General features: G+C 39.8%; 1 protein-coding gene across 1 annotated transcript; it reads right to left on the bottom strand.

Moving 5' to 3' along the window:
- Positions 1–1,158: 1,158 nt before the first annotated feature.
- On the bottom strand, positions 1,159–2,261 carry LOC146522373 (E3 SUMO-protein ligase ZBED1-like; the record flags this gene model as incomplete). The annotated part of the gene is made up of 1 exon (XM_085147923.1): positions 1,159–2,261. A coding segment is annotated over one exon (918 nt), but the record flags the coding sequence as incomplete, so codon positions are not given.
- Between the last annotated feature and the right edge of the window lie 19,278 nt (positions 2,262–21,539).

The following is a 21,539-nucleotide window of genomic DNA, read 5'->3' as shown; positions in this document are numbered from 1 at the left end:
ACACAGCGCATCATGACATTGGCAATAAAAATAATTTGCTCACTTTCCTCTTCTTAGACTTTTATGTATTTGTCACACTTAAATGTTTCAGCTCATCAAACAAATTTTAGGGTGACAAACTGATGACTGGACAGTCTCCAGGATTTTCAGATAGAGAACAGAATTCAAACAATTTTTGGTAAGTTGTTCTGAAGCAGCAAACAACCCCGGTTGTTGCAATACCACCACTATGTAGATTTATGAAATGCTGTGTTAGTTTTTTTGTAGATGTGACAGGACTCCTTCCAAAAAGTTCAACTTGTTTCTCGTCAGTCCACAGAATATTTTCATAAACTCTTGGGGATCATCAGGATGTTATTTGATAAATATGTGACAAGCTTTTGTACTTGTTTTTTGGTCAGCAGCGTTTTTCTCCTTGAACTCTGCCACGGATGTCATTTTGCCCAGTCTCCTTCTTATTGTTGAATCGTGAATTCTGATCTCAACTTAGGCCTGCCGTCTGTTAGATGTTGTTCTGGGTTCTTTGTAACCTCTTCTACAAGGTGCGAGTAAACTGTGCGGGGCCTGGTTGCATTGAGAGATTTGATGGGTTGTTGTAACCCATAAGAAAAACTTTGACTTAAATGTTTTAGCAAACAGTTTAGTTCAGGTTATGTTGGGAGCACTTAGTGATTGATTTTTTTCTTTTTTTTAAAGAGCTTGACTTTAACAAAAATCCTAACCAGGATTACTTCTCATTAGAGCTGGGCGATATAAGATTTTTTCATATCACGATATATGTTTTTTTTTTTTAATTTCAGGCGATAACGATATATATCACGATATAAGCCAAATAACTAAATTTGTAAGATTTAAATGTGCCGTTGCTCACAAGTACAATGTGAAATAATCAGTAGCTTGTTTTGATTTAAATATTTATTTCCCATAATAAGTTAAACAGGGCAGATGTACTTAAGGAACATGAGACTTCAGTTTCAGATAAATAGAGGCAAATATTGCAAACTACACAAAAGGTAGCCGCTAAAGCGTTTAAGTTTGAAAATAGAACAAAACAGACTACTAAATTGTCAATTCCACTTAGAAACAAAATATTAATTCTAAAAATAAATAAAGTTTGTTTTACAGAAGAACAGACAAAATTGACTAACTTTTGTCAATATCAGATAAACAGAACTAAAAGGAAATTCTCACTCTCCTTGTTGTATAGCTTAGCTTTTCAAACAGTTTTAAAATAAAGATGCTAACAGAACATTCTTTAAATCCTAGGTACACATCCAAGGTGCAATAATATATATATATATATATATATATATAGATAAATAAAACTTTAGTCTGACAAAAGCCTACAGGTTGTGGGACAGGAAGACAAGTCTATCCACTGCTTCATGCTTTAAAGCGGCCCTGTGGCAAGTCACAATATTACCCCCTGTACTAAATACCCTCTCAGAGGGGCTGCTGGTTGCGGGGATGCACAGGTAGCGCTTTGCCAGACAGCTAACTCTTGGGAAGCTTCTGTCGTTGATTTTCCACTCAAGTGGGTCCATTTCACTGTCTGCATCAGGTGCCAGCAAGTACTTTTCAAGCTCCTTTTCAACTGTCTCTTTTTCAGTGAGCCCTGTGCTGGTGGGGTGGGATTTCTTAAAGAAACTGCCCAGTGACTTTCTCTGTTTCTTCTGGGTTGGTAGTACTGCAGCAGCTCCACCATCTTCTGTTTCCTCCGTTCCTGCTGAAGTGGACGGGTGCTCAATTTGCCCCAACATCTCAGACACTGCTCTCATTTTGATGGCATCAACGTGTTCTGCATTCATGTATTGTACTTTGAAGCGCGGATCTACCAGGGTTGTAACATCAAGCAGTTCATTTGTAATCTGGTCATTGTACTTTTCATCAAGGTATGTCATGACTGTCATCTTAAGGTCTTTTGTAAGTTGTGTTTCATCCTCAGATGGTTTCAGAATCTGTGTTCTGAAAAGGTGAAGCATCGGCTTGAGGTAGGACACACTCACGTAACACTCTCCAGAAAGTGAATCTGCGAATTCCAGTAGTGGGTTCAGGGCCACATGCACAGACTCCAGAACATCTAGATCTTGCCAGGAGGGACCTAAGTGCCTGGTCTTCTTATTTGCACTGAGGACCTGAGAGATAGCGTTATGTTGCCCCAGAACCCACCCAACCATTTTTTGGCGTGAGCCCCACCTGGTGGGCGACTCTGTCACTAACTTGTGCTGGGGTAGGTGAAGCTCCTCCTGAGCAGGGCCGTGCAGAGAGGTTTAAAGGGGCGGGTGCTCAAAGTTAAAAAGGGGCACTTTGAACCAGGCTGAATAACAGCAACGCACATTCATCAAGAATCTAATATGGGCAACAACGCAAAGCAAACGTAGCCGATGTTTTACCTGATGGGTACAATGTTGCTGTTGAGGGGTTGCTGTGGATAGTGCTGGAGGGCAGGGCTGTGTTGATCTGAGACTGTAGACATTAAAAAGTCCATAGGAGAGATGGTAGCTGATTAAACAAGTATCATGAGATAATAACAAAATGCAAAGATTGGTGACAGCGCTTGGAACCATAAGGCAACAAAAAACTGTGAGAAATAATTTAGGCTCTGCCTGTGAATCACTCTTTGCTTCTCTTCTTCCTTCCATCCCATCTTTTCATATATCACTCTCCACTTGCTGTCTATCTGAGAACAAGGCACAACTTGCTATTGCAATAAACTATAATCTAATTATCCACACCTAACAACTCTTGCACTTAATCTATAATAAAATGATGACAGAAAAATGTTATAGCACTGCCTTTAGTAGCCTCACACAGCTCCTACTGTTTCCTCCTCATGTCCTTACCAGCCATGTCTGGACAATGTTATATCATGAGTAATATTTTTTTTAAAAATCCATCTAAATAAAACACACACATGCACGCACACACAGTGACATTTTAGACCACCTTCAGAATACTGTATATACTATGGGCATCATGGTGCTGATCCAGAATCCTTACATTATTATTTATTACTAGAGCTACAATAATAAAGCAATGAGGAGGGGGAAGTAATAAATATGAAATAATGTATTTATGATGATTCCATTTGTTTCACTATCCACTCTGTGCAGGGGCAAAGCTTATTACATTTTTAAACAGTAGAGATACAATAATTTTACTGCTGTAAAATCCAAATTTTGTCTTATTTAAAATATAAATCTAATATAATCTGCTTCTTAATGGATGTTCTTTAAAATACAGCGTGTGTTTTTTAATATATTATAATTATAATAATGCATAATTATGTGGACATGCATATTAGATCATTTTTAGTGAAATATAATCCCTCCAGAAAGGCAGGAAAAGCCCAGAAACTTACTTTAAATATGTTCTCTAAAACGGTGGACAGAGCTATAGACCCATGAGCCTTAAACAGGTAGCCAGCAGCTGTGACCAGCACTACTTGTGCAGTTAATAAAAGGACAGGTAATGTTTGTCACGCTGTTGCAAACACAGCACACTCGTTTGTTTCAGTTCGTCAGTTGCAACAAGACAACTTACCAACGTGTACGTAATAATAATAATAATAATAATAATAATAATAATACATTTTATTTGCGGGAGCCTTTCAGAAACCCAAGGTCACCTTACAAAAAACACAATTAATAAAAGGAACAATAGTCATAAAATACATAAAATAAGTTAAAATTACAAAACAGAGCGTGACAACAGATAAAATCAGCATTAAAGCGAATAAGCCAGTCTAAACAGGTGTGTTTTGAGCTGTGTCTTAAATACGGAAAGGGTGTCAATATTTTTTAGTGCAGGACGAAGAGAGTTCCAGAGCCGGGGAGCAGAGCGAAAGCTCTGCTCCCCATAGTGATAAGGTGTGAGGACGGAACGGTAAGATGAGTAGCAGATGATGATCTGAGAGGGCGGGAAACAGTGGCGATATGGAGCAAGTCACACAGATATGAAGGAGCAGATTTATGGATACATTTGAACAGGCACGTGCAGAGGGGGGGGCTAGAGGGGCTTGAGCACCCGCCCCTTTCCTGATGGGTGCCCAAAGTGCCCTTTTGTTGAGGCAACTTTTTGAAAAATATATATATATATTTTTTTTAATGTGTGTGTGCGTGCGGAGTCCTGTCTGTGCCCCTCAACAATAATATTTAACTATTAATCACAGTTTTGCTAAATAAAAGGATCTGGCTTGCTTTAAAATCTTACTTCTCACGTTCAAATCATTTGAAGATTTGAAGTAAGATTTTAAAGTTTATCCTGGCTTCTAAGCCAATACTCCTGTGTGCTTTACACTACAGTGTATGCTGTACACCTACTTACTGGTTTTGTCCCTTTTCTTCTTCCAAGAAAAACTGAAGGCGGCCACCACTCTCTTACACATGGCCACAGCTCACTCCACCCTCTTGTCTTTGCCGGCTTTTTCTGTGGATAAAAAGGTAAATAATAGCACATATTAACCCTTTAAAGCCGGTCGGAGCGGGCACGCTCTGTTTTGCGTAACTATTTTTAAATCGCGGTAGCACTGCAACCACATAAGCTAGCATAATAATTTTTTTTGCATATGAAACCGGGGGAGTTGTACTTACATCTTATGCCATCAGCTTGTCCTAGGTCACGGTTTCCTTCCACATATGGCTTTGCAAAAACTGCATAAAAAGCGCTTGCAGCAACAAATACATAATATTCCAGAAACACGCTTTGCTGATCCGATCAGCTGTTCATAAAACTTCCTACATTGGAATAGACGTCAGCGCGAACTTTCGCATGTCCGCCATCCGATCATTCAGTCTGACGTCACTAGCCGTTTCTGGGCATAAACTCTGCGGCAGGTCCATATATCAAATGATCATTGTGGCATTACTGAGTTAAAATACTGTCTAAAGTCTTTCATCTTTAATAAAATGATCAGCGTTCTGCTCTACCAGGTGTAACAATTGAGTTTAACATCCAGGCATCCATGAAAACGGAATTTATGACATTTAACAGAGTTAGAAGTTAGCAGGAAGTTAGCTCGCTAGCTTCCATCTAAATACAATATAGCATGTCCTGACTGCGGAGTTTTGAAAAGAAATTAAAACGTACAGCTCTGCTATCACTTCCGACATAAATTAAGACAGAAAACTAAACAGCACTGACGTTTGTAGGGTTACTGAATTTGGCTAGCTGGTATACAGCTATGTTAGCATAATATAAACAAGCTAACTTTTTTTCCACTCGATAAAAGTTAACGTGAGTGTTCTCAGTGGTCAGGAACAAATGTAATCGCATGGCAGGATGCTGTAAAAGGACCAAACTTCAGCCAGGAGAACAACTGAGATAATCCATCCACAAGACGAGGTTAGTCATTCATATACTGCTGCATGGGCTGGGCTGTAGTTACATCCTAAGGTTTTAAAACTGAGTTTAAATAAATGATTAGCGGTAATAAAAGCCGAGGGAGATCAATGGGGATCACTGACTGTTTTTAGGAGCTTTTTGAGATCAAATAGAAGAAAATACAAAGAATTAAACATGTTAACAACACAAAAGCCATATTAAACGCAGATTACTTTAGGACCGGAAGTAGGATTCGTCACGTCATCACTTAATAATCGGATTACCTGCCCGAAACCGGAAGTGACGTCATTTTCGCGGAAATGTAGTTTTTTTTTTTTTTACCATCAGGGCCTCATCAGCCTATACTGGTGTTTTTAAAAGTTATCTTTGACTTTATGACTTTCTGTGTCGTTTCTGGGATGCTTAGGACTCATATTGCACTGCTGGAAATAGTTTATTTTGATGCATATGCTGTTTTTTGGCAAATTTGCACTATAATATTTATTTTTGTTTTTCCTGCAGTATATAAAAATTGGTGTATTTCAAAAATAAAACTATGAAGACACTCAAAATAAATTTCCTGTGGTGGGAAACTATTTTGTGCAACTTTTTTGCATTTACAGTTTTGAGGGATAAGCCTCTTAAATTTCTCTAACTAGAAATATATGTTAAAAAAACAAAAACGATTTTCAATTCTTTTGTAGTTTATTGCACTTTCTTGCAATTTATGTAATTACTATGCAGTTAATGCAGACATATTATTAAAATTTGGGCTATAATGGTTGTATTGATGTATAGCAACTTGAAATGCTCCCAAAAATGGCACTACAGCATGTAAAAATATAATATAAGCTCTGGCGGACTTGGTTCTATGGTAGGTCTTAAAGGGTTAACCTCAGAAACTAATTTAAGATTTTCGATTTTTTTTTTTTTCAGTCACAAATAAAATTCACTGCCTGAAAACCCACTTACTTGTTATGATTGTACTTTTTTTTATTGTACTTTAACTTTTTAAAATTTTGCTGACAGACTGACCAATTTTTTTTTCTTATATTTAAAAAGGTGACAGAGGCTGGTGTTATCAACATCATTGTTATATTTGACGTTTTCATCACTTGTTCTTTTTGTCTTGAATTGCCCCCTTTGGTGGAATCATAATTTAATGTTCTTTATAGGAAAAAGAGCTGTATTAGCCAATTGGGATCCTGATAGAACCCCAAAATTCTAAATTTTATTTGGCACATTTTGTCAACTTGATTTACACTGAAGAGTGACTGAATATTTGCCTATTATGCATGCCAACAGCAACTACTGCCTCAAATAAATAGGCTGACATGAAGAATATTCTTTCTGATGTTTATTTTTTAACAATAACCATGGAGGTGATTTAGATCTCTAGCTTTTAATATATTTACATGGGCTCAAAAACACAATTAAAAGAGGTATTTTTAATTTTATTCTGCTTCCCAACTTACCGATAGCTGATTGAAGTCGATGTCTGAAGCACTGCAGCCGGGTCCAGTTATTCAGGGATGTGGCCTTCACTATATTTGTCCCACTATCGGTTGTGATGCAGACTTGTTTGTCTTCACTCAGTCCCCAGGATGCAAGCGCCAGTGTTGCCAACTTAGCGACTTTGTCGCTATATTTAGCGAGTTTTCAGACCCCTAGCGACTTTTTTTTTTAAAAAGTCGCTAAAAAAAGATGTGAAAGCGCATATCGCTTTTACTCTCAACAAGCAGCGGGTGCTGTAACTCAGTCAGTTCTTTTACTCTTATGCTGTTCTGTGGATCACAAGGTTTAAAACTACTTATAAACACACAAAGTAACTCCACCAAAGTGCCTATTTCGGGTCACTTTTGCCGGTCCAAGCCTGGGTAAAGGAGCAGGGTTGGAATTGTGACATTAAAAAAACAATAATTGCTAAAATAAATTTAATTTGTAGTTCTAAATAAATTCTAAATGCATTTAGGACGTTTTTTACTCACTTTATGTCTCTTCCACGATGTTATTACTCTCTCCAACAACATAGATTACAATTACATTAGCATGACAAATTATGCAAATTAGGCGATGACGTCATTTAGCGACTTCTAGCGACTTTTAGGACAGCCAATAGCGATTTTCCTTACTGAGGAGTTGGCAACACTGGCAACCTTCTGACAGTCCTAATGCAATTACTTCACCCGTGTGGTCGTCGGGAAGGTAGGCAGTTTGAAGACATTTGCTTTTCAGATTCCAGTCTTGGTCGATATAGTGGGCAGTAAGGCTAAGGTAAGGTTCTGACGTGCAACTTGACCACATGTCGGATGTAGTAGCGAAGAACGATACAGTTTGTAGCTCCTTCTCAAGAGCCTCACGGCACTCTCTATATAGCTTTGGAAGCGCTGTCTGAGAGAAATGTTTACGTCCAGGGAGTTGGTAACGAGTAGTGATGGGATTTCCGGCTCTTTTTAGAGATCCGGCTCTTTCGGTTCGGCTCACTAAAAAGAGCCGGCTCTTTCAGCTCCGAACCGGCTCTTCAGGTTGTTTTGTTGCTTTAATTAATTTATTATTAACAATAATATAAAATTATGCACAAAAGGAATTACTAACGTAAAAAAATTATGCATATTCTCTGTCATATGGACCTGCATGAATAAACTTTCTGAATCCTTTATCATCTGCAACCGAAAATAGTTGTGGATGATTACTATACCTTTCTAATGTGATGTTGTTGTCCCCTGGCTCTCTCTCTCTTTCTCTCCCTCCGGCTCTGTTCCTGTGCTACTGAGTGTAACTACCGCCCCTCCCCCCTCTGCCCAGCGTAAAGCACAAGGCTCGCGTGCAGAGTGAAGCGGAAAAAAAGTGCGAGAGAGAAGGTGAGAGAAAGAAAAAAAACCCACGTGACGGCTCACGATAAGGAGCCGGCTCGCGTCGTTCACGTCAAAGAGTTGGCTCTAAGAGCCATTTCGTTCGCGAACGACCCATCACTAGTAACGAGGATCCAGTACCTTAATTAGCTGCTTGAATTCTTCATTTTCGACCGTGTTTATTGGTAGCATGTCTTTAGCAAGACAGTAGGCTATGGCATTCGTTATGTCGCTATGTCTCTTAGCTTTTTTGTCATATGGTAAGACGCTGGAGAAAGCCGACTCAATTGACTGTTGCTGCTTCGCAGGGATTCCCCTGGTTGTTTTTGATGACGAATTAGCACTTTCAGTCAGAGATTGATGATTGCTGCTCTGTTTTTTGTCAGACTTCAAATAGCCGAAACATCTCCACACTACGGAACTTTTCTGGCCCTTCTTTTCGACAATCTCTTCGGCATTCGAACCGTCATCTGTGTTCTCTTCGGTAACGTAGTCACCCAAGCTCTCGGTTGATTTTTCTCTACTTGGCACACTCATTTTCTCCATTACCCTGTCGACACGGCGGTTAGCTGCTTCGCAAACAAATACGCACATGCGGCTTGGCACTTGTGCTGTATGTAACAAGTCACGTGACGTTAATTTGGATTGGCTGTTCCTTTTTTTTTTTTTTTTTTTAAAGAGGAAGAGAGAGAGATGAGGTCTATCGCGATAGTTGTACAGTGGGGCAAAAAAGTATTTAGTCAGCCACCGATTGTGCAAGTTCCCCCACTTAAAATGATGAAAGAGGTCAGTAATTTGCACCAGAGGTACACTTCAACTGTGAGAGACAGAATGTGAAAAAAAAATCCATGAATTCACATGGTAGGATTTGTAAAGAATTTATTCGTAAATCAGGGTGGAAAATAAGTATTTGGTCACCTCAAACAAGGAAAATCCCTGGCTCTCACAGACCTGTAACGTCTTCTGTAAGAAGCTTTTCTGTCCCCCACTCGTTACCTGTATGAATGGCACCTGTTTGACCTCATCATCTGTATAAAAGACACCTGTCCACAGCCTCAACCAGTCAGACTCCAAACTCCGCCATGGCCAAGACCAAAGAGCTTTCGAAGGACACCAGGAAAAGAATTGTAGACCTGCACCAGACTGGGAAGAGTGAATCTACAATAGGCAAGCAGCTTGGTGTGAAAAAATCAACTGTGGGAGCAATCATCAGAAAATGGAAGACATACAAGACCATTGATAATCTCCCTCGATCTGGAGCTCCACGCAAGATCTCATCCCGTGGGGTCAAAATGATCATGAGAACGGTGAGCAAAGATCCCAGAACCACACGGGGGGACCTGGTGAATGACCTGCAGAGAGCTGGGACCAAAGTAACAAAGGTCACCATCAGTAACACACTACAACGGCAGGGAATCAAATCCCGCAGTGCCAGACGTGTTCCGCTGCTGAAGCCAGTGCATGTCCAGGCCCGTCTGAAGTTTGCCAGAGAGCACATGGATGATACAGCAGAGGATTGGGAGAATGTCATGTGGTCAGATGAAACCAAAGTAGAACTTTTTGGTATAAACTCAACTCGTCGTGTTTGGAGGAAGAAGAATACTGAGTTGCATCCCAAGAACACCATACCTACTGTGAAGCATGGGGGTGGAAACATCATGCTATGGGGCTGTTTTTCTGCCAAGGGGACAGGACGACTGATCCGTGTTAAGGACAGAATGAATGGGGCCAAGTATCGTGAGATTTTGAGCCAAAACCTCCTTCCATCAGTGAGAACTTTGAAGATGAAACGAGGCTGGGTCTTCCAACATGACAGTGATCCAAAACACTCCGCCCGGGCAACAAAGGAGTGGCTCCGTAAGAAGCATTTGAAAGTCCTGGAGTGGCCTAGCCAGTCTCCAGACCTCAACCCCATAGAAAATCTGTGGCGGGAGTTGAAAGTCCGTGTTGCTCGGCGACAGCCCCAAAACATCACTGCTCTTGAGAAGATCTGCATGGAGGAATGGGCCAAAATACCAGCTACTGTGTGTGCAAACCTGGTAAAGACCTATAGTAAACGTTTGACCTCTGTTATTGCCAACAAAGGTTATGTTACAAAGTATTGAGTTGTATTTTTGTTATTGACCAAATACTTATTTTCCACCCTGATTTACGAATAAATTCTTTACAAATCCTACCATGTGAATTCTGGATTTTTTTTTCACATTCTGTCTCTCACAGTTGAAGTGTACCTCTGGTGCAAATTACTGACCTCTGTCATCATTTTAAGTGGGGGAACTTGCACAATCGGTGGCTGATTAAATACTTTTTTGCCCCACTGTATTTTTCTATCGAGAAGAAGTTATTTTGCAATACATATCGTTATCGTTCTATCGCCCAGCTCTACTTCTCATTACAGAGATCAAGAACATTTTACTAATAATTACTAATCAACTTGAAGAATATAATATGGGGATGAGTTTGAATATGCATGCAGGCCTCCAGAGCTGCAAATATGCTACATTTGTTACAGATATCGTTACTGCTAAAGGAGGCCGAGGAGTAACTAAACATCTGACACAATGAGCAAGAAAGTGCAGGAGAGACAGGTGAAGTAGCCTTGGTGCTAACGAGTCGGCTACGAGCTAAGCTAAGCTAGCGAAACATTACAGAGACAGTGTGCTTCGGATGAAGCACGTGAAGATTATACTATGAAAAAAGAATGTATTTAAAAGTTGTTAATTAAATTGCTAAGCAGATAAGCTACTCAGAAACACCACTGTGTTTGAGCAGGAACAGGAAGTAATACTCTACCACAGAGCAAGCGAACACCAAGTGACAGCGCCACCAAGAGAGTAGAGTACAGTAGAGTACAAAGTATTATTTATTGTACTTTTTTATTACTTGTCATTCTTGTTTGTTAAAAATAAATAAATAAAATATTTATTACTTACAAAAAAAAAATCTGTTTCTTCATTATTTTGTTTCTTTTCACTCCGGGACTGTGTGTACATAATTTCATTCCAAATCATGTTAACATGTGATGCGAATGACAATAAAGCTCCTTGAATCCTTGAAATATTTTACAGCAAGCTTAGATCTGAGTAATAGAGCAGATTGGATGGATGCATTCTGTGTTTCTGTGAGTGAACTTGCAGTTGTTTGTGTTTTCAATTCCTGTTTTGATATCACTGTCGTTTTATGTTGAGATCTTGTTCTTGTGGTAGTATCTCGGTTCTGGTTCTTGTTTAATATTAAAGTTTTGGTGGCTGTTGGATTACTTCACTGAAGGTTTGTTGTGGTATTTAACACTGAGATGCTAGGACACAAGACAAAATATAAAAAAAAATATATATATATATATTTAAAAGGTATCCTACCCACTAACAGGTGCCATGATGAAGAACACTTGTCAGTGTTCCTAATGTTATGCCATTTCTTTCTACCATTTCTTCATCTTCTTAATTTCATGTTCTCCTGGTTGCTTCTTATTTTGTTGATTGTCTGTTCATTTTGAGTAATTCTGTTTTTTCTTTTGGTGATGTTCAATAATTTCTGTTAATCACTGTTTGTTTTTTTAGTGGTGGCTCTTTTGTGGTCATTTTGCTCTGAGCTGACAATCCTACATAAGCTGTGGATTACTTATTACTTGACATTAAGACAGTTGTCAGCAAAGGTGCACTATGTAACTGGAAAACAGAATCAGCCAATTTATATTATTTCTTGCTAATTAATTTGGTTGTTAAAAGCACTAATTTTCTCATTTCATCAGTACCTGCGCAGTCCCAGCCAGACGTGGTCTGTGAGGGAGAAAGGAACAAGGCCCAGCAGCTGCTCCAACTCGCTTTGCTCCTGTTGGCTGTGAAGGCTGAGCAGGTCCCAGTAATAACGTCTACAGTACATCAGAGCATCGGACCAGCAGAGCCTCTCTCCCACCACCGTCACGTTCCTGCCACCAAGCTGCATGCTCACAGTGGGAGGAGGGGTGGAAGGAGGTGGAGGTGTCGGTGAAGGAATGACGGCTTCTGGTGCTGGAGAGAAATAGATTTGTTCTATTCAATTCAATTTTATTTATATAGCGCCAAATCACAACAAAAGTCGCCTCAAGGCGCTTCATAGATACAGAGAAAAACCCAACAATAGCAAGCACTTTGGCGACAGTGGGAAGGAAAAACTCCCTTTTAACAGGAAGAAACCTCCGGCAGAACCAGGCTCAGGGAGGGGCGGCCATCTGCTGCGACCGGTTGGGGTGAGAGAAGGAAGACAGGATAAAAGACATGCTGTGGAAGAGAGACAGATAATAACAGATATGATTCAACACAGAGAGGTCTGTTAATACATAGAGAGCGAGAAAGGTGACTGGAAAGGAAAAACTCAATGCATCATGGGAATCCCCCGGCAGCCTACATCTATTGCAGCATAACTAAGGGAGGATTCAGGGTCACCTGGTCCAGCCCTAACTATATGCTTTAGCAAAAAGGAAAGTTTTAAGCCTAATCTTAAAAGTAGAGATAGTGTCTGTCTCCCGAATCCAAACTGGAAGCTGGTTCCACAGAAGAGGGGCCTGAAAACTGAAGGCTCTCCCTCCCATTCTACTTTTAAATACTCTAGGAACAACAAGTAGGCCTGCAGAGCGAGAGCGAAGTGCTCTAATAGGGTGATATGGTACCACAAGGTCATTAAGATAAGATGGGGCCTGATTATTTAAGACCTTGTATGTGAGGAGCAGGATTTTGAATAAAATTCTGGATTTAACAGGAAGCCAATGAAGGGAAGCCAAAACAGGAGAAATATGCTCTCTCTTTCTAGTCCCTGTCAGTACTCTTGCTGCAGCATTTTGGATTAGCTGAAGGCTTTTCAGTGAGTTTTTTGGACATCCTGATAATAATGAATTGCAGTAGTCCAGCCTGGAAGTAATAAATGCATGAACTAGTTTTTCAGCGTCACTCTGAGACAGGATATTTCTAATTTTAGAGATGTTGCGCAAACGGAAGAACGCAGTCTTACATATTTGTTTAATATGTGCGTTGAAGGACATATCCTGGTCAAAAATGACTCCAAGGTTCCTCACAGTGTTACTGGAGGCCAAGGTAATGCCATCCAGAGTAAGAATCTGCTTAGATACTGTCAGGGGTTGCTGAGTGGAGGCGAGGAAGAAGGAACCCAAACGCAGGACTCACAGGTAGGTGAAGACTGGTGTTTATTGTGATGGCGTGAGCAAACAGAACAGAGGTAGGAAATGGCTGGCTGGCTGGCTGGACTACTGACTGAATGAATGAAGGAAGGAAGGACGGACGGACTGAGTGGCTGGCTGGCGGAAACGACAACATAACATCAATGACACGACAGAGAACTGGTGAAACCGAGGAACTTAAATACACAGGTTGAATGATGACAATGATTGGAAACAGGTGAGTACAGGGCTGAACATAATCTGACTAATGACACGAGAGACAAGCTGACATGGGGAAAAAACAGGAAGTGAAAACATTGATGTGGGAAAACTGAAAACACTGGGTCACCGACCCAGGAACCCTGACAGATACCATATTTCTAAGCTTTTCAGCACCGAGTACAATGACCTCAGTTTTATCTGAGTTAAGAAGCAGAAAGTTAGTGGCCATCCAGGTCTTTATGTCTTTAAGACATTCCTGCAGTTTAACTAATTGGTGTGTGTTATCTGGCTTCATGGACAGATAGAGCTGGGTGTCATCTGCATAGCAGTGAAAATGTATGCTATGTCTTCTAATGATGCTGCCTAGGGGAAGCATGTATAATGTAAACAGAATTGGTCCTAGCACCGAACCCTGTGGAACTCCATAATTAACCTCAGTGTGTGAAGAGGACTCTCCATTTACATGCACAAATTGGAGTCTATTAGATAGATATGATATGATACAAACCACTGCAGTGCAGTACCTGTAATACCTACAGCATGTTCTAATCGCTCTAATAGGATATTATGGTCAACAGTATCGAATGCTGCACTAAGGTCAAGAAGGACAAGCACAGAGATGAGTCCACTGTCAGAGGCCATAAGAAGATCATTTGTAACCTTCACTAAAGCTGTTTCTGTGCTGTGATGAGCTCTGAAACCTGACTGAAACTCTTCAAATAAACCATTCCTCTGCAGATGATCTGTTAGCTGTTTGACAACTACTCTTTCAAGGATTTTTGATATGAAAGGAAGGTTGGAGATTGGCCTATAATTAGCTAAGACTGCTGGGTCTAGAGATGGCTTTTTGAGTAAAGGTTTAACTGCAGCCACCTTGAAGGCCTGTGGTACATAGCCGATTATTAGAGATAGGTTGATCATATATAAGATCGAAGAATTAATAAATGGCAGGACTTCTTTGAGCAGTTTTGTAGGAATGGGGTCTAAAAGACACGTTGATGGTTTGGAGGAAGTAATTATTGAAGTTAACTCAGAAAGATCGATTGGAGAAAAAGAGTCTAACTTAACATCAATGGTACTAAGAGTAGCTGTAGATAATATTACATCTGTGGGATGATTATTGGTAATTTTTTCTCTAATGATAAAAATTTTATTTGTGAAGAAGTTCATGAAGTCATCACTAGTTAACGTTAAAGGGATGGTTGGCTCAAAAGAGCTCTGACGTTTTGTCAGCCTGGCTACAGTGCTGAAGAGAAACCTGGGGTTGTTCTTATTTTCTTCAATCAGTGATGAGTAGTAAGCTGTTCTGGCTTTGCGGAGTACTTTCTTATAAAGCAACAAACTATTTCTCCAGGCTAAGTGATGATCCTCTAAATTTGTGACACGCCATTTCCTCTCCAGATTACGAGTCATCTGCTTTAGGGTACGTGTTTGAGAATTATACCACGGGGTCAGGTACTTCTGATTAGAGACCTTAGTTTTCACTGGAGCTACAGTATCCAGAGTCGTACGTAGTGAGGAGGTGAAATTATTAACAAGATAATCGACCTCTGTTGGGGTAGCGTTCAGATAGCTGCTCTGCTCTATGTTGGTACAGGGCATTGACGATGATAACAGTGGCTGGATTATATTCTTAAACTTAGTTACAGCGCTTTCAGAAAGACATCTACTTTGATAAAGTCCACTCTCCACTGCCTCGTAATCAATTATTGTAAATGTAAATGTTATCAAGAAATGATCAGACAGGAGAGGGTTTTCAGGAAACACTGTTAAATGTTCAGTTTCTATGCCATATGTTAAAACAAGATCTAGAGTGTGATTAAAGTGGTGGGTGGGTTCTTTTACATTTTGAGAGAAACCAATTGAGTCTAACAACAGATTAAATGCCATGTTGAGGCTGTCATTTTTAGCATCAACATGGATGTTAAAATCACCCACAATAATTATTTTATCTGAGCTCAGAACTAAATTAGATATAAAGTCTGAGAAATCAGACAGAAACTCTGTGTAAGGCCCAGGTGGACGGTAGTTGATAACAAGTAAGACTGGTTTCTGAGTTTCACAGCTGGGGTGGACAATGTTAAGCATCAGGCTTTCAAATGAATTAAAAGTCTGTCTTGGTCTTTCATTAATTAATAGACTGGTGTGAAAAATTGCTGCCACACCGCCCCCTCGACCTGTGCTTCGAGACTTCTGGTAGTTAGAATGACTCGGGGGTGTTGATTCATTTAAACTAACATAATCATCCTGCTGCAACCAGGTTTCTGTAAGGCAGAGTAAATCAATTTGTTGATCAATTATTAAGTCATGTACTAACAGAGACTTGGAGGAGAGAGACCTAATATTTAATAATCCACATTTCACTGTTTTACTCTTTGGTTCAGATGTGGATACTGTATTGTTCTTTCTTTGTAAATGTTTAAGTTGTTTATTGCTGGTTTTTAGTTTGTTTTTTGTCTTTTTGGAAGCTGACACAGTCTCTATGGAGATGGGTTTTTGGGGGGGGTAGCAGGAGGAGGGAAGCTGCAGAGAGGCGTGTAAGACTGCAACTCTGCTTCCTGGTCCCAACTCTGGATAGTCATATTTTGAGGGGTTTAATAAATTTGTCCATATTTCTAGAAATGAGAGCTGCTCCATCCAAAGTGGGATGGATGCCATCTCTCCTAACAAGACCAGGTTTCCTCCAGAAGGTTTGCCAATTATCTATGAAGCCCACATCGTTTCTGGGACACCACTCAGACAGCCAGCAATTTAAGGAGAACATGCGGCTAAACATGTCACTCCTGGTCTGATTGGGGAGGGGACCAGAGAAAACTACAGAGTCCGACATTGTTTTGGCAAAGTTGCACACCGATTCAATATTGATTTTAGTGACCTCCGATTGGCGTAACCGGGTGTCATTACTGCCAACGTGAATTATGATTTTACTGAATTTACGTTTACCCTTAGCCAGCAGTTTTAAATTCCCTTCAATGTCGCCTGCTCTGGCCCCTGGAAGACAATTGACTATGGTTGCCGGTGTCTCTAGCTTCACATGTCTGAGAACAGAATCACCAATTACCAGAGTTTGACCCCCAGCGGGTGTGTCACCGAGTGGGGAAAAACGGTTAGACAAATGAACGGGTTGGTGGTGTACCTGGGGCTTCTGTTTAGGACTATGCTTCCTCCTCACCGTTACCTAGCCGCCCTCTTTCCGCAGCTGCTTGGGATCTGCCGGGGAACAGCTAGCGGGGCCTACGCTATCTTCGGCTGCACCAGCTACAGGGGCCTGGCTAGCTAAGGGTGAGTGAAGGGTGCAAAGCCGAGTCTCCAGATCAGTAATCCTGGCCTCCAGAGCTGCAAATATGCTACATTTGTTACAGATATCATTACTGCTAAAGGAGGCCGAGGAGTAACTAAACATCTGACACAATGAGCAAGAAAGTGCAGGAGGGACAGGTGACGTAGCCATGATGCTAACGGGTCGGCTACGAGCTAAGCTAGCGAAACAGTACAGAGACAGTGAGTGAATACTTTGGCTATAAATTAGGTAGTGAGTACACAGAAAGTGTGCTTCGGATGAAGCACGTGAAGATTATACTATGAAAAAAGAATGTATTTAAAAGTTGTTAATTAAACTGCTAAGCAAATAAGCTACTCAGAAACACCACTGTGTTTGAGCAGGAACAGGAAGTGATACTATACCACAGAGCGAGCGAACACCAAGTGACAGCGCCACCGACCGTTCTATGTTTGACTCTTTTTTTTATTTATTTATAACAGGTTAAACTGTATCATTATCATGCACCCAATTAAAAAGGGAAGACTGAAAACCAGAAACAAGTTCAATTTGTCCACTGTGTAGTGGAAAATGAAAAAACATTAAACACTAAAAGGTTAAAGCTGTTTCTACTTTTGGAAGTAATTTTCCAACAGTCATATATCCACACATGACCACAACAGCTTCTCTGCCAGCAGCCGTAAAGCACTACAGAGGGTGGTGAAGGCAGCAGAGCACATCACTGGCACGAGGCTTCCTGCCATTCAGGACATTTACCTCCAGCGATGCCTCCGTAAAGCACACAGCATCATCAAGGACCACAGCCACCTAGCACATCAGCTGTTCTCCTTGTTACCATCTGGCAGACGTTACAGGAGTCTGTCTGCTCGGACTACAAGACTTAAAAAACAGTTTTTACCACCAAGCCATACGACACCTCAACCACAACACTTAAACACACACAACACAGCACTCAGAAGCTACCCTGCAACTTCACAAGTACTCTGTTTAATCTGCACTGGTCACTTCACTTTATTGTCATGGATATTTATATTTAAAGTGCAATACTGTAATTTTCTGCTGCTCATTCCTGTGCAATATCCCATCTGCCCTCCCGTCATATTTCTTTTCAAGATTTAATTATTTAATTACTAGTGTACATATATTTATATTTATAGATACATATATATTTAGTCATTTTTTCTCTTTCACCATGTCTCTCTAATATTTAGCTCCTTACTATTTTTATATATTTTATTTTATTATATTTTATTACATTTTCTCCTACTGTATCATGCTGCTGAGTGACTGCTGCTCGTCAAACACATTTCATTGCAATGTTGACCCTGTGCTAACTTGCATATGACAAATAAAACTGAAACTAAAACTGAACAGATCTGCTAGAAAGAAATCTTATGGCCTTACCAGGCAGAGAAGCAAACACCTCCACTTCACACAGCGTTAGAACTTTCGGAGATCCTGGTATGATCACACTGATGTAGCGACCTTCCATTTCATTACACTGGAATGTATATGTTGGTGTACGCGCTAATGATTCCAGAATGCCACACCTGATGGTGTTACACAAACATCAAAGTGAAATCATCATCATCATTTTTTCCCTCTAGACCCTTTTCACTAGGATTTTGGGTGCTGCTGATCCAGCAGTTACATTTACAGACACTTTCTTTGGTTTTGTATATTGAATAGTTATGCTATTTTACAGCTATTTTACAATCATATGCATGACATGTATATTTCAGGTGGAAATAACAGAAGTCGCACATTGGGAGTGTTTTCAGTTCATATCCTGTCTCCAATCAGGATCTGTGCCCCAAGAAGTCTTTCAGAACAACAGTCTTGTCTGTTGATGATGATGACAGCAGTGACTTTATAGACAGCTAATAAGTCTACTCTCGCCAGGGATTCTGCTGTGTCCAAGTGTGGGTACAACATGAATAACCCCTTGAATGAAGGGGTTGAATGATATCTGTAACAAATGTAGCATATGAATAACCCACGTCTTGTGGCTACAGAACCCATTGCTATAGAACGAGTTCCGTCTGCCATCGATGGCTTTGGACGCAGTGGCAACAGAGAGTGTAGATGACTGGGTAGCTTCTCCTTTGAGTGCCACATTGGGTAATGGGTATCCTTGAAGGAAAACCAAAGAGACATTAGATCATTGTCAATAGTTAATTATATTTGTTGCAGAAGGTGCAGAGTGCAGTAAGTTTGAAGACCACACTTGGCTGTCATTCTGGCTCAAAGACCTTTAACTATACAAAACAACAAGAATGATTAATTTGTGTTGGGAGGTGGGCCATTTGGAAAATTAACAACAATTGAACAATCAAGGCCTCAGACTTGTGTATCGGCATCAGGCTGAAATGTGATTACCATAGTAAACTTCAACCTCGCAGATGCTAAGAACATTTTCACTTTCTGGTAGAAACACAGTGACGTAGCATCCCTCCATGGAGCTACATGGAAAGTAGTATGTCTGTTATTACGGATTCAAATATTGGGGATGGATACAAGAGGAAAACCAAAAATAACCACACTGGTCCGGCCGGGTCAAGTCAAACGATGATTTAATGAACACACGCGTGGGAGATGGACACCATACAGCAGACAGCATCAGATCTCAAAATGGTGGAGCCTTGATCAAACTCTTATAGCCTCTAGTGGCCCCCACCTAATCATAAAAGCCTAAACATTCACATTCTTTCTCTCACACAGCGCCTAAGCTACGACCTTGGCTCCCTGTTTATCTGCTCCTGCTGAGATGGGGCAGTATGCTCTGTTCTCTTCTAACCAGACAAATAAGGCGATGACTTTCTGCAAACAGTATTTCTTATAACTCAGCAGTATAATGCATCATAAAACAATATCATTCATTCACAATAAATCAGCAGTCTAATGTAATGCAAATCAGTTTACCAAATGTAATAGTTATCACCTTCTTCTAATTCAGGAGCATAATGCAAACTAAAACTACATAATAATTCACAATCTTTAATTAGGGGTCTAACATGGCATAAAATAATATTATAATCCGACAATTTCCACTGGGAATATGAGAGATGACTGCACATCTGTATATGAGAAAGCCAAAAAAAAGAAAAAAATAAGAAGGGACAATATGCTACTCAAATAATGATTACTCGTGTATTTTATCTGTCTGCATCAAGCTGTTTCACCTCATGCTTTCAATGTCATTGATCGCTGCTGACTTTCCAATCCAGATTTCAGCACCATCCAGTCCGTTTTCCAGTTCAGCTCTATTGGTTATTATTACAGCACCAATTGTATACACATTTACCAGGTCTACCCTCCACCAGGGATCAGATTCTGTCTTGGTGAGTGTACAGGACCCAAACTGATATCTTGATTCTCTTCTCCCATCAACTGCTTTGCCAGCAATACCCACGCTGTCACCAACCGAGGACTGGATAGCCTTTTGGTTCAGTGCCAGGTTATGGAAAAGATAACCTTAATATAAAAAAATTAGTTAATATTATGAATTATTCTCTATTTTTTTTTTAAAGATTGTTTTGAGGGAAGTGAGGAGAAAGTTTACCTGTCAGAGCTCTAGATATCATCATGAAGGAAATCCCTGTTAATGTAAAGAATTTGACTTAAAAAATATAAAATATAATTTATATCATATTCATTTTTAACTGTAGTGTTTGAAATTGTGTAAAAATGGGAATTTTAAAGGGAACAGCATACTCAACAACATCTCTGCTGAGTGACTGTTGATGTAACAAGCAATAAAACTTAATTAGATTAACGGAGTGGATATAAAAACAAGGAATCATCAAAACCAGAAACATGTTGTGTCTAAATGTGTCTGAAAGACACCTGAAGCTACACTGATTGATAATTCCGATTAATCCTCGCTTGAATAGCTATTATTCCAGATCTGACAACAAGTTCTCAAGTATCTCACTGTTGTTTTTAAGACTTGTATATATTTTCATATCACCTCTGTCCAAAATGTTGCCTCAAGACTTTGCGTAGACCAAGATTTAAGTAAAAGAACACTAAGCTACTACTCAAAGTATTATCATCATTTTTGTATATGATAATGATTTTGAGGGTTTTTTCCAAGGTTTAAAATGAATTAAATCAAGTGTAACTGAAGATACTGTAAATTGACTTACCAATGAAGATGCAAATATAATTTCTCCCACTCATGGCTTTGGAAAATAATCACAGCTATTGTCACTTTGCTGCCACTGTGGTTTCTTCAGAGCATAACAAATCACAAACCTTTCTACCTCATTTATTCTGGTGCAAACAAACATGTAAATTTTTATTCAGTGCTGTTTGCATGAAGGACAACACACCCACATATTGCATTTGCTTCTTCTAAACAAATCTTGCTTCTGAAGTTTTCATAAGTTTTCTTATGTTTTGTCCACATCGTTGTTATAGACTTTTCTCTGTTTCGTTCCCCTTTTCTCATTACACATTTATGTTCCACACACCAAGTTTTTCTTTGTATCCAAAACTCTTGGTCAAACAGCTCATTATGGACTCTAAATATACTCAGTAATAAGAAATGTGCTTGAGCAATATTGCCCAACACAATTTACAAGGTTATTAATAAGCAAGAAATAAAAAATTACACACTGACATGTGTAACACCTGAACAGACCCCACAGTTCTCGCACAGGGTTTGGTTTTGTGTTTTTTTGCTATTCTTTCATTTTCTAGAAAATTT

The sequence above is a fragment of the Neolamprologus multifasciatus genome, chromosome 3, assembly GCF_963576455.1.
Source record: "Neolamprologus multifasciatus chromosome 3, fNeoMul1.2, whole genome shotgun sequence".
In the NCBI taxonomy this organism is placed as follows: domain Eukaryota; kingdom Metazoa; phylum Chordata; class Actinopteri; order Cichliformes; family Cichlidae; genus Neolamprologus; species Neolamprologus multifasciatus.
This window is presented reverse-complemented; position numbering and strand designations above follow the sequence as displayed.